This window comes from Panthera onca, chromosome E2, assembly GCF_046562875.1.
Source record: "Panthera onca isolate mPanOnc1 chromosome E2, mPanOnc1 haplotype 2, whole genome shotgun sequence".
NCBI lineage: Eukaryota > Metazoa > Chordata > Mammalia > Carnivora > Felidae > Panthera > Panthera onca.
In genome coordinates, this window is record NC_138353.1 from 6087302 (window position 1) to 6101892 (window position 14591).

General features: G+C 37.2%; 2 protein-coding genes across 2 annotated transcripts in view; both read right to left on the reverse strand.

Annotated features, from left to right (window-relative positions):
• The window catches only part of LOC132691141 (uncharacterized), a 50891-nt gene that overhangs the window by 31796 nt on the left and 4504 nt on the right, over positions 1-14591 (reverse strand).
• The window catches only part of LOC132691274 (uncharacterized), a 53505-nt gene continuing 43304 nt past the window's right edge, over positions 4391-14591 (reverse strand). The window contains 1 exon segment of the mRNA XM_078438759.2: positions 4391-5758. Within this exon segment, the coding sequence (XP_078294885.2) occupies positions 4722-5758 (1037 nt within the window). The 3' untranslated portion in view covers positions 4391-4721.

The window sequence follows — 14591 nt, forward strand, 5'->3', positions numbered from 1 at the left end:
ATCATTTTTTATCCTCATAGACTTACCTTATAGATATATACTTGAAGGCCAGGAATTTTGTTTCCTGCTAATATCCGTGATTAGAATAGTTGCTGACTGAGAGAATGAGTGAATGCATTTTTTCTGTGCAAGGTAGAAAGCTACTGCGGGGTATAAGCTCAGAGACTAATAGTTCAAATGGTCAAGGAAACATGTAATTCTGTTTGTGACACCAAATTCCTTACTCCTGTAACTTTCTATCCTAACATTCTGAACATCTGCCATAAACTCTCAAGCTGTATTTTGTTCATATTTTGAGTTGTAGGTATGTGCGAAACAGCTCTATCTCATCAGTGAAGGAATGTTTTAGTAAAGCTTTTCTAAGCTACAAAATGTCAAATTCAGGATTCCCTCTCAAATGTTCCACTCTACTCTCAATACAAATATTAATCTTATTGGTTAGGTAGGACAGTTTTATTTGTGAGTGACAGTCCTCCTGGAAATCAGTGGCTGAAACAACTAGGTGGTTTATCATTCTCACATAACAGGAGGCCCAGAGATGCAGGTTGGGATGGGACGGGTCCCCTGGGCAGTCCTCTGCCTGCTCCACCTCCCTTAGCACTCAGCACTCTCTCTCCTTACAGCAGGATGGCCACTGTAAGACCAAGAAGGATGAATGGGGAGGGGCAAAGGCCTTTTCTTTATTAGGTTTTGTCTAATTTACACAGAAATAATCCCAGGAGGTTTTTCCTAATCAGCTACATATTTTAATAATGCAATTTTTGGGGCGCCTGGGTGGTTCAGTTGGCTAAGCAGCTGACTTTGGCCTGGTCATGATCTCATGGTTCATGGGTTCAAGCCCCGCAGTGGGCTCTGTGTGACAGCTCAGAGCCGGGAGCCTGCTTTGGAGTCTGTGTCTCCGTTTCTCTCTGCCCCTCACCCACTCCCTCACTCTCTCAAAAATAAACATTAAGAAAATGCTTTAATAATGCAATTTTGATAAAGATATGGGTGGGGGGTTGGGTGGCTCAGTCAGTTAGTTGAGTGTCAAGACTCTTGATTTGGGCCCAGGCCATGATCCCAGGGTAGTGGGATCGAACCCCGTGTCAGCTCTGCACCGAGCATGGAGCCTGATTCTCTCCCTCTCCCTCTCCCACTGTTCCCTACTTGTGTGCACTCTGTCAAAAATAAATTACTTAATTAAATACAATAAGGATACTGGGGAATTTTCAAATGTCATATTCATGCCTCAACAACAGAAGATAAAAAGATGGTAAAGAAAACATTTTGCAGACCAGGTTTAAATATACCCCTTATTAATATTAAATGACAAGGTAGTCAAGGATAACTGTAGAATGAAACATTTTGTCAGTGGACTTTGTTCTTTATCCAGAGAGTATAATGTTGCGTGCAACCCACCAGCAGTCTGAGAGGTGTTAAAAATGTGTCAAAAATTACTAATCCTTAGTGTCTTCTAACTTACAGAATTCCTTTGAAATTTATTAATTTTATTTACATGAATTTAAAACTAATTTGCCAAGTTTCAATACAGATATTCTAATTCTAGTACCTTTTTGAAAAGTTTTTTAAAGTTTGTTTATTTTTCCATGCTCAGTGTGGAGCCCAACCTGAGGCTCAATCCCACGAACCATAAGATCATGACCTGAGACAAAATCAAGAGTTGGATGCATAATTGCCTGAGCCACCCAGGCATTCCCTGATTCTAGTATCTTGGTAGAAAACTGGAAGGACTGATTTTGAGATTCCGTTCATTCCATTCTCCTTTAAAGCGAGAGATCTACAAAAGGCTTATAGTGGGAAAATGTTCTATCACTTCTGAATGTATATTAATATTAGACTATAACTCACTAGAAAAAGAATCATGACATGGTCTAAAAATGTCTTTGGTAGTTTAGCTCAACTGTAGTTCACAACCAGTTTCCATAATCATATTGTGTGGTGGGGTCTATGTGTGCATCAGGAAAGAGAAGGCAGTAGTTAGCATGAGGAAGATTGTGATCTTTCCCAACGAAGTCAGTTAGGAGAAACATTCAGTTTTATACTAGAGTCTGACTCTACTTTTGATGCCCAACTAATGATACCTGTGAAGCGTCATTACAACCTCTTAACTATTCTGCCCATCTGGACAGGAAAAGCTAATAATGACTCCTGAGAGGCCCTTCCCTTGGCCGTAGTTATAAATTCACAGTGTAAATGAGTACCATCACCCCGGCCCCGCACAGCATGCATCATAACAAAGTAGCCACCATTCCCTGCTTTCTCTAGCCATTTTCAGAACTTGAGAAGTCTACCGTGCTCTTCCGAGAAAGCATCTTTATGTAATAAATACTCTCCGAACACTTGAGTGAATAGAGTCATCATTCTTGACATCCAAACATCCTGTTCCAGTGGAGTAAGCACAAGTGCAAATGAGCAAAAAATGTTTGAGGGTAAATATGTGAGACTTCTCATTATCAAAAAAGATTCCCATTGTGTGTGTTCATTCTTGAGTAAATTCATGAACGTTTACCTTTTCAAATTATTTCCCTGAGCACACCAGCACAAAATATAGATTGTGTTACCTTTATCCTTACTTCTTACAGTATCTTCTTAACTTCTTCTGTCTTCTTATAGTGTCTTTATCCTTACTTCTGAAATTTTCTTTTACTTCCCAATACTTTTCATATGCCTACTTTTTGTTTTCATTTAATGTAACGGTGCAACACACTAGTCTCATTTTAGCATAAAAGGTATGTATAAATATCATCATATGGAGTATATTCATGAATGGGGAGGCAGGTTTTAGAGGGTGAGAGTTTGAAATTGCACCATGGTTATTTTCATTACAGCGACAAAAATAATCTGACATATACTATGAACTTTGAGATATACTGAGATATACTATGAATTTGAACTCTCAAATTCAACCTATGAATATATATTTCCTGAACTGCATATCTGAATCTAACATGGAAAAAAATTATGATATTCAACCTACAGAGCCAAAGGATGTATTATTAGTGTTCATTATGAAATGCCCCAAGGAGGTGGGATGCACGTGGGCTAATAACAGTCACATGATTCATTTAGGGTTACACAAAAGCTTACGTTTTAGTTACTTAGATATGAGAAATAGGGTATCCTAAATCAAATAGTATCAAAATGCAATTTCAGTGGTCAAATTTGAATCCTTCACAAGCATACTACTTTTGGGTTTGTTTTTGTTTTGTTTTGTTTTTAGAGAGCACAAGTAGGCAAGAGAGGCAAAGAGAGAGAATCCTAAGGCTCCACGCTCAGCAGAGAGCCCAACAGAGAGGTTGATCACATGACCCTGAGCCAAAATCAAGCCAGACACTCAACACACTGAGCCACCCAGTCACCCATACCTTGGTTCTTCTGATTAAAATGTCCTCTGTAACCTTTCAGTTTCCAAAAATAAGAGTAATTTTTATTCATCCATGATATATAACTATTACCTTTCAAAGAGGGAGAGACCATCATTACCCTCCATTTTCTCTACCACGTATATCATCCCCAGTAACCCATCATTCTCACATAAAAATCTCATTCTCTCAATGTAACGACCTACTCTGTTTCATGATCATCTTTCTCATAGAGTATTTGTTTCCTGTATTAACCAACAAAGGCTCTCAATGATACCACCAAATCCAGAGAAGTGCCTATGACCACAGAAAACATGACAATTAGGGTAATAGTTTTAGATCTATTCCCTACCACTCCCCATGCTCTCAGATTTATACTATACTGTATCTTAAAATTAGCATCCTAGTTTTTCCAGGGTATACACATATGACTAAGCCCCACCTAATGAAATAAGTTCCTTTAACCTTACTGATGCTTTCTCTGAAACCACCATGGTTGACAAATGAAACGCACGTAATGAAAGTATAACATCATTGGGTTCCAAACTTGAGGTTATAAAGTCATCAATAATAATGAACCCTCAAGAAACCTCAAATAATTAAAAAAAAAAAAAAGCTATAGGGGTGCGTTGCTGGCTCAGCTGGAAGAGCATGTGACTCTTAATCTTAGGGTTTTGAGTTTGAGCCCCATGATGAGTGTAGAGAGGAAAATAAAATCTTTAAAAAAGATTTAAACAGAAGATGTTTAGGTCTTTCCACAGATACACTTGTTCCATTGACTCACATCATCTCCTGAGTTTAAATTTCTATGGAATTTAACACCTAAGATTGGTTAATCCTCCAAATAGACCTACTTCCCCCTAGTGTGAATTTTCTTATTGTAGTCCACTGGCTAAATAATCACCTTCATTACACATGTAATGTTTCTGTCCAGTATGAATTCTTTGGGGTTTCCTAAGGTAAAGACTTTGACATATTTGTATGGTTTCCATGTTATGTGAATTCTTTCAAGACCACAAACCACAAAGTTGTACATTTTGGTTTTTTTTTTAATCACTGGAAGTCTGTACCTCTTAATCCCATCCACCTATTTTACTCCCCTTCCCAATCTGTACATTTTTTATAAACCTGATCATACTCATTACATTTGTAAGGTTTCCCTCTAGTAAAAATTACATTCACAAGATATAATAAGCTTTGGATAAGCCTTGCCATACATTCCATTTGTGTGCTTTCTTTTAGAGATTTATATTCTTTTATCAGGGGAGGTGTGAGCCATGGTTACAAGCTTTGCCACGTTAGTTTCATATGATTCCTCTCCATGATGGAATCTCTGGCGTTGAGTAAGCCTTGCTCATTTTATTTGCAAGGTTTCTTTCTCCTATGAGTTCTTTGATGATCCCCAAAGCTTGAGCTTTGAATAAAAGCACTGCCACACATATTAGGTTTATGCGGTTTCTTTTCACTATGTATTTTCTGATGCCTAGTAAGGTTTGCAAATTGGGTAAAAGCTTTGCCACACTCATTACATCTATAAGGTTTCTCTCCAGTATGGATTTTCTTATGCTGAGTAAGATGTGAACGTTCCGTAAAGGCTTTTCCACACTCAGTACATTTGAATGGTTTCTCTCCAGTATGAGTTCTCTCGTGACCTGAAAGATGTGAACGTTTGATAAAAGACTTATCACATTTATTACATTTATAAGGTTTTTCACCTGTATGAATTCTCTGATGGTCAGTAAGGTTTGAACTTTGGATAAAAGCCTTGTCACACACATTACATTTGTATGGTTTCTCTCCAGTGTGTATTTTCTGATGTGTAGTAAGATTTGAAAATTTGGTAAAAGCTTTGCCACATTCATTACATTTGTAAGGTTTCTCTCCAGTATGAGTTCTTTCATGACCCCAGAGGTTTGAACGTCTGCTAAAAGCCTTATGACATTTTCTACATTTATATGGTTTTTCTCCTGTATGGATCCTCTGATGTTCTATAAGGTTATAGCTTTGGATAAAAGCCTTGCCACATACATCACATTTGTATGGTTTCTCTCCAGGATGTGTATCCTGATGTCTAATGAGGTGGGAGCACTGCTTAAAAGTTTTGCCACACTCATTACATTTGTAAGGTTTCTCTCCAGTATGGATTTTCTCATGTTGAGTAAGGCCTGAACGCTCAGCAAAGGCTTTGCTACATTCATTACATTTGTAAGGTTTCTCTCCAGTATGGATTTTCTTATGTCGAGTAAGATGTGAGCGCTCCATAAAGGCTTTGCCACAGTCATTACATTTGTAAGGTCTCTGTCCAGAATGAATTCTCTCATGACTCATGAGATTTGAGCTTTTGCTAAAAGCCTTCCCACAGTCATTGCATTTGTAAGATTTTCCTCTAGTGTATGCTCTTCTGTCTTGTGCAGGTAACAAAGGATATTTAAAAATCTTCCTAGATTTATTCCAAATGTTTTTGGTACTGGGAGGAATTCCTTGAAGTGGTGAGACTGAGGAACCATTGCTGACAGACTTCTCAGTTGGATTACTACATTCATACATTTTCTCCTCACTGTGAAATCTCTGGAGTTCAGCCAGATGTGCCTGCAAACTTAATCCAGTTCTATTTTCCACGCAGTTTATGTACTGGTTTCCAGAACCACTTCTGTTACCTCCCAGTTTTAACGAATTCCTCATAAATGGCTCCTCAGGCATGAAATACTGGTATGTATTATTTCTTACAGAAATACTCTGCTTTTCAGGAAAAGTAACTGAGGACTGATTCAGTTGCCGATCTTTTCCACAAGTGAGATTTTTGTCATGGGTCAAAGGCACTTCTTTGTCATTTCTTGCATCATACTCCCACTGAGTCTGTAACTCATGCATATTTTCCCAGACTTCCTTGAGATCAAAATCCTGGATGCCATGACTTTCATTTCTCTCCAGTATTACCAGGTGGCACAATTCTCCTTTATTAATGTCCTCTATTGGTGATAATTCCTTGATTACAAAACCAGCTGAAGGGCTTCCTATCAAATAGAGTTGGAAGATAAATATTTTATACTAAATTGCATAATTACACACCCAAATAATACTTTATAATGAACAAAGGAAGCTTTTCAACCATGGTCTTCAAACACTATTGTTATATACAATGTTTTTAAATTTTGTTTTTATAAATGTGGGGATAATGCTTGTATTTGCACATCTATGGGAATATGATTGTGTTGTAAGTTAAAAGCCTGACCCTAGAGAAAGGAACTGATATAGCAACAGGCATAATATTGACTCATTCTGTAAGAATTTACACTATGGTATGAAGTAACAATGGAAAACATTCAACAGGGAGACAGTATGGTGTTATAGGACAGTATTTCCTCTAAAAATTATCAAACTAAATATCCCATGAATTCCATTTCTAGGTATATACTCAAAAGAATTATGTAATATATACATGTTCCATGAGACATGTACAAGAATGTTTTTTTATTTACTTAAGAGAGTGAGAGGGAGCTTGCAAATGGGGGAGGGGAAGGGAGAAAGAGAGAATCCCAGGCAGTCTTCACACTGTAAGCGCACTGCACGATGCTTGACTTGAACTCACAAACTGTGGGATCATGACTTCAGCGAAAATCCAGAGTCAGACACTTAACCGACTGAGCTACCCAAGCACCCCAAAATAAGGTATCATTATCTAAAAAGCTATGGCAAATCAAATTAATGACATTTGTGACTAAAGCAGTAACTTAAAAAAAAAAAGTACGTTCTAAAGATATCACAAATACTCCATTTAAAGACTGCCATGGGGCACCTGGGTGGCTCAGTTGGTTGAGTGTCCGACTTTGACTCAGGTCATGACCGCATGATTTAGAAGTTCAAACCCCACTTCGGGTTTTATGCTGACACCTTGGAGCCTGGAATCTGCTTCAGATTCTGACTCTCTTTCTCCCTCCCTCTCTCTCTCTCTCCCTCCCTCCCTCCCTCCCCAACTCATGCGCTCTATGTTTCTCCCTCTCTCTCAAAAATAAACTTTTAAAAAAAGACCTAAATTTAATTGAGGAAAATATATGTTACAACAATAAAATATCCCTACACATTTATGAAAATGGCCAAAATTTAGAACACTAATACCAAATACTAGTGAGAATGTGGACCAATAAGAACTCTCATTCATTACTGGTGGGAATGTTGTACACCACTTTGGAAAACAAGTTGCACTTTCTTACAAAACTAAACATACTCTTAAATATGATTTAGCAGTCTCATTCATTGGTATTTACACAAATAAGTTGAAAATTTATATCTATACAAAAACCTACACATGAAATAGAGAAATCCTAAAATTTGTATGGAACCACAAATGACCCTAAATGCCCAAAGCATCTTGAGAAAGATGAACAAAGATGGAGGCATCACACTTCCTGATTTCAAACTCCCTGACTACAAATCTGTGGTAATTAAAACAGTATGGTATTAGCATAAATCTAATAGACACACAGATCAACAGAACAGAATAGAGCCCAGAAATAAACCCACACACATGGTCAATTAATTTACAACAAAGGAGGCATAACTATACAATGGGGAAAGCACAATGTCTTTAATAGATGGTTTGGGAAAACTGGACTCCCAACAGGTCAAAGAATGAAACTGGACCACTGTCTGAAACCATACACAAAAATTCGCACAGAATGGATTACAGACTTAAACCTAAGACGTGAAACCATAACATTCCTATAAGATACGGGGTAATGAGCTCCTTGATTCAGGTCTGGGCAATGATTTTTTTTTTTTTTTTTTTTTTTTAGTTTGACACCAAAAGAAAAATCAACAAAAGCAAAGGTAAGTGGGACTACATCAAACTAAAAAGTATCTGCATGGCAAAGGAAACACTTTTTTAACAACATGAAAAGGCATCCTACTGGACAGGAGAAAGTATTAGCAAAATATGTATCTGATAAGGGGCTAATAATCCAAAACATAGCAAAAAGAAGCTCAAATAATCCAATTTAAGAAATAGGCAGAAGATATGAATAGACATTTTCCAAAGATCTAGAGATGGCAAAAGGACCATGAAAAGATGGCCAACATCATTCATCATCAGGGAAATGCAAATCAAAATCACCATGAGATATCACTTCACACCTATTAGAATGGCAGTTATCAAAGTATGATTTCTCTTATATGTGGAATCTTAAAAAAACAAAATAACCCCTCTTAGATACAGAGAATATATGTGTGGTTGCTAGAGGCAGGTAGTTGAGGGGACGGTGGCAGAAATGGGTGAAGGTAATCAAAATATTAAAAAAAACAAAACAAAACAAAAAAGATGCCTGCCTGGCTCAGTCCACAGAGCATGCAACCCTCGACCTTGGGGTTCTGAGTTCAAGCCCCATGTTGGGTGTAGAGATTACTTAAAAACAAAACAAAAATTGCTGCCACCTCTTGAGTTCTTAAAACCAAAAAATAAAAACAAAACAACCAAAAAAATATCAATATAGTGCTTTCCATATACCAAGAATACAACAAACATCTGTGGAATGATACGTTTTTCCTACAGAAAAGCTAACTAGAGATATCAGTAAGTTGTGCTCTATTTAACCTACATCTAGTTTTGATTTTCACTTTTTAGAATTATCTACATCATGCCTTCCCCCTAATTACTGCACAAGCGCCCAACCTCAAGAAGCCAGGATAGCCCAGGAAAGAAAGAGGCCTTAGCTCTACTCTAATAGACAGTTATTACCTTTTGTTTGTCTCCTGAAAAGTTCTGTCAAGGATACAAAATGGAAATGGAAAGTGAATAGTTCCGGGGGTTTGTACTACAGAGACCTCAGCTCTGACCTGTATGTTATGAGAACCATGAGAGATGGAGGGAAAGACTCTCTTAGAGACAGCCATCTCAGTCCCTCTCAAATCACAGCACCAGTATGGTCAGAGGGCCCAAATAACAGTGTTGTAGGTCCTAACAGTGGGAGTTTAAACTTGTACGTAATTTGATTTACTCATATGAATAACAGAATGAGAAGTGTGTGTGGGATGGGGGAAGATTTCCTTTGAAAGCTCCTAAGGGGGACACCTGGGTGGCTCAGTCGGTTAAGCGTCCGACTTCGGCTCAGGTCATGATCTCGCGGTCTGTGAGTTCGAGCCCCGTGTCAGGCTCTGTGCTGACAGCTCAGAGCCTGGAGCCTGTTTCAAATTCTGTGTCTCCCTCTCTCTGACCCTCCCCTGTTCATGCTCTGTCTCTCTCTGTCTCAAAAAAATAAATAAACGTTAAAAAAAAAAATTTAAAAAAAAAAAAAAAAAAAGCAAGCTCCTAAGAAATAAACTTTTATTTTCCCACAGATCCTTCCCAAACAATACTTAATGGACCTGCTTACTCTGTGCCCATTTCAGTTTTGACTTATGCTCACATCCCAACACATTCCCACCTGTCTGGATGTTCTCCTATATTCACTTCACTTTCCACAGTCCAGGGATCTTTCCCCTGGAAAGAGATGATAGAGATGATATTCAGTTCAAGAAAAGATTTCTATTTATGAAGAAAAACAAAACATGTTCTGCTTCTCTTCCAGAACACATTCCCAGCTCATTTTTCAGCAAAGAAGAAAGGACATTCAGTATATGTGGGTGTAGAAACATACTTCAAAAATTAGTCAACTGAGTGCCTGAATGCTTAAGGATTATTTTAGGTATGCAGAGATCTGGTTCTTTCCAAGAAATACTGAACCAAAAGCACAAGGGTAAGACCACAGAATCAGATATTTTTAAAAATTCATAAGGTTTCCTTTTTCCCCCCCAACTTTAAGTAACTTTATTGTCTCTGAGCCTTATCTTTAATGATGTCAGTGAAACTGGACTTTACTAAGACTTTAAGGATTTTTATATCCTATTCCCCAGACTCCCAGATTGTTATTTAAATTCTAGTTAGTTAACATACAGTGTAGTATGGGTTTCAGTAGAATTTAGGGATTCATCACTTACAAATAACACCCAGTGCTCGTCCTCACCAGTCCCCTCCCTTAAGCTTTTCTGACTACTAATGTTCTGCAAGCACCTAAACAAGCAGGAATGCAGAACTTCTGAAGGAAAGGGAAGTTAGAGTCCATTTGCCACATTATGATGCCTTCCCATTCTCAATTAAAACAGCTGCAATCATTCCCTTAGAAACAGGGATTTGAAACTCCTATGATCAAGTCAAAAGAAAATGCAGACATAAAAAGTAATTACCGACTTCGGGAGGGAAGTTATCCTCACCCAGGGAGACCAGGTTCCTGTAGTTCTCCAGCATCACGTCCCTGTACAAGGCCCTCTGAGCGGGGTCCAGGCACTCCCACTCCTCCTGAGAGAACTCTATGGCTACGTCCCTGAATGTCAACCGCCCCTGAAAGGAAAACACATTTCACCAAGTGGACAGGGAAAGTGTTCTTATTTGACACAAAACAAGAGAAGCACAGATGTGTAAAGACTGACTTGGCTGGAGTGAGTGCTATTTGATCCGTGTAATATAATTTTGAGCAAGTTACACTTAACATAAAAACAAGCCATTTTAAAGTACCGTCTGGGGGCATTTAGTGCACTCACAATATTGCACAAACATCACCTCTGTCTAGATCCAAAACATTTTTATCATCCCCAGAGAAAATACTTATTAAATACTATTAAAGCAGGTGCTTCCTATTCCCCAGTCCCTGGCAACCACTAATGCTTTGTCTCTATGGATTTACCAATTTTGGATCTTTTCATGTAAGAAGGGATCAAAAATGTGACCTTTTGCATCTGCCTTCTTTCATGTAGAATAATGTTTGGGGTTCATCCATGATACAGTATGTATCAGTGGTACATTTCCTTTCTTCTGGAAAGGACTAGACTATAGACTAGTCATTGCAGGACTAGTCTATTGCAGACTATAGGACTAGACATTGCAGGACTAGACTATATTCATTCAACTACTGATGGGCATTTGGTTGTTATCAACTTTGGTTAATATTAGTAATTTGCTACGAACTTTCAAGTACAAGTGTTTGGATATCTGTTTTCAATTCTTTTGTTATATACCTAGGAGTGGAATTACTGGGGCACATGGTTTAATTTTTTTAAGAATCTGCCATGTGCTTTTGCACAGCAGCTACACTTTAACAGCAATGTGTCATGATTCTAATTTCTTCACCTCTTTACCAACACTTTTTTTGCTGTTGTTCTTTTACAGTAGTCATCCTAGTGGGTGTGAAATGATCACTTGTGGTTTTGAGTTTGCAATTTACTAATGACTACTGTCACTGAATATCTCTTCATGTGCTTGTTTCATTTGTGTATCTTCTATGGAGAAATGTCTATTAAGATCCTTTGACCATTTTTTAAGTTGGGTTCTGTGTATTTTGGTTGTTGAGTTGTAGAAGTTCTTCATATATTCCAGGTTCTAGACCCTTTGTAGATATGGACTGGCAAATTATTTCCTCCCATTTATTAGATTGTTTCACTTGTGTGAGAATGTCCTTCATTGCACAGACATGATTAATTCTGATGATGACCAATTTATCTACTTTGTCTTTTTCTCTTTCGATTTGGGATCATGTATAAAAATCCACTGCCAACCCTCAGGTCATGAAGATTTACCCCTATGTTTTCACCTAAGAGTTTTATAGTTTTAGCTCTAACATTCAGTCTTTGATTAATTCTGAATTGATTACCTTATATGGTACAAGGTAGTTTCAATTTCATTCTCCCATAGACTCTAGTTTTGCCAGTACCATTTAAGAGAGTATTGTTTTTCCGCTGTTTTTGGCACACTTGTAAAAAAGGAATGGATTATACATGCATGGTTTTATATGTGGAGGCTCAGTTCTATTACTTTGTTCTATATATCTAGTCTCTGCTGGAATTGTAGTTTTGATTACTCAAAATTTGTAGTAAGGTTTTATGCCAGGAATTCTAGGTCCTCCAATTTTGTTCTTTCTCACATTTATTTTGGTTATCTGGCATCCTTACCAATTCAATAGGAGTTTTAGAATCAGGATTCCCATTTGGGCAAAGATATTGGGATTTTGCTGAGGACTGCATTACTCTTTATATTGCTCTGGAAAGGATTCCCATTTTACAGTCTTGCAATCCACAAACACAGGACATTTTCACATTTATTTAGGTTTTCTTTAATTTTCCTCAGCAGCTTTCTGGTTTTCACTGTGTATAAATCTTCCATTTCCTTCGTTAAATTTATTCCCATTTGTTTTCTTACTCTTATAAATTGTTTACTTACTTTCCATTTGTTGACTGCTACTGTACAGAAATGTAACCTGAATTTTGAGTGTTAATATTGTATGCTGTAACTTCAATGAATTCATTCTAAGTCTGAGCTTTCTTTATTTCTAAATAGGAGATCATGTATACTATGAATAGAGAGATAGTTTGATTTCTTTTCCCATTTTGACACATTTTATTTATTTTTCCTCTGTGTTTTCTCTGTCTAGAACTTCCAGTACAGTGTTGATATGTGGTGTCAAAATGGGCCACACTTGTTTTGTTCTTGGTATTAGGAGGACGTTTTCAGTTGTTTACCATTGATGTTAGCCATGGAATTTTAATAATACCCTTTTTCAAACAGCAAGTCTACTCCTAATTTTTGAGTGTTTGTTGGATAAAGTGTCCTGTACATGTCTGCTGAATCTAGCTGGTTTACAGTGTTGCTCACTCCTTTATTATTGATATCTGGTTGTTCTACCCATTATTAAAAAGGGAGTATGAGGTCTCCAACTAGTAGAGAACTGTCTCCTCAATTTTTGCTTCAAAAAATTGGGGGCTTTGTTATGTATTTATTATTTATACTCGGTTTATCTTCCTGATGAATTGGCCCTTTTTTCAATATATAATGTCATTCAACATCTTTGATAATAATTTTACTTAAAGTCTATTTTGTCTGATATTTGTATACCTATCCAGATAAGTTTCATTATTATCTGCGTGGAATATCTTTTTCCATCCTTCCACTTTCAACATATTTGTGTATCTAAAGTGAGCCTTGGGGCACCTGGGTAGGTCAGTCAGTTAAGCGCCTGACTGGATTTCAGCTCAAGTCATGATTTCACATTTCGTATGTTCAAGCCCCGCACGGGCTCCGTACTATCAGTGTGAAGCCTGCTTGAGACTCTCTCCCTCTCCCTCTCTCTTTCTGCCCCTCCCCCATGCACACTCTCTCAAAATAAATAAATAAAAACTTAAAAAAATAAAGTGAGCCTTTTGTAGACAGAGAGTGGAATCATTTTTAAACATTAATTCCTTTGTCTTTTATTAGAGTTTAATTTATGTACATTTCAAGTTACTACTGGTAAGAATTACTTTTGACATCTGCTGTATGTCTGATATTTTGTTTCATAATTCCTCCCTTCTTTGGGTGTCTGTGCCTCTGCGTACATGCCATTTTGATTGCCTCTGTATTTATTTTTCCATTTTCAAGTTATTTTCTGAGTGGTTATCCTGGGGATTGCAGTTTACACATTAATAATATTTGAATTTCAGTTGATACTAACTTAGCTTTAATAGCATACAAACAACTGTTGTTATACAGTCACCCTTTATGTTCTTATTGTCAAAAGTTATTCCTTTGTAAAAGATATGAACAGATGTTTTATACACTCAAGAACAGATTTTTATTATTGTTTTACACATCTGTCTTTTAAGACACATAGGAAAAACTGAGTTAGAAAACAAAAATATAATAATACTGGCTTTTATATTCACTTATGTAGTTTTACTAGTGTTCTTTATTTGTTTCTATGGCTTTGATGTACCACTAGTTTCCATCCTTTTCAGCCTGAAGAACTCCATTTGGTATTTCATATAAGCTAAGTCTGTAAGTGTGAACTCCCTCAGCTTTTGTTCATCTAGGAGTCTCTTAATTTTACTATCAATTTTGAAGTATAGTTGCCTCATAAGGAATTCCTGACAGGTTTTTATTTTTGTTTTTTAATATTTCAAGCTTTTAATACCACAGGAGACTGCTTCCTGGCCTCCACAGTTTCTGAGGAGAAATAGGCTGTTAAACTTATTGAGAAGCCCAGTACATGAGAAGTTGTTTCTGTCTTGCTACGTTCCGCATTCACTCCTTTGTCTTATAAAAGTTGACTGATTATGTGCTTGCCAGGGATCTCCATGCATCTGTCATAGCTGAAGTTCATTGAGTTTTTGGATGTGTAGGTTGTTTTTGATAAATTTGACAAGTTTTTAGCTCTTATTTCTTCAAATATTCTT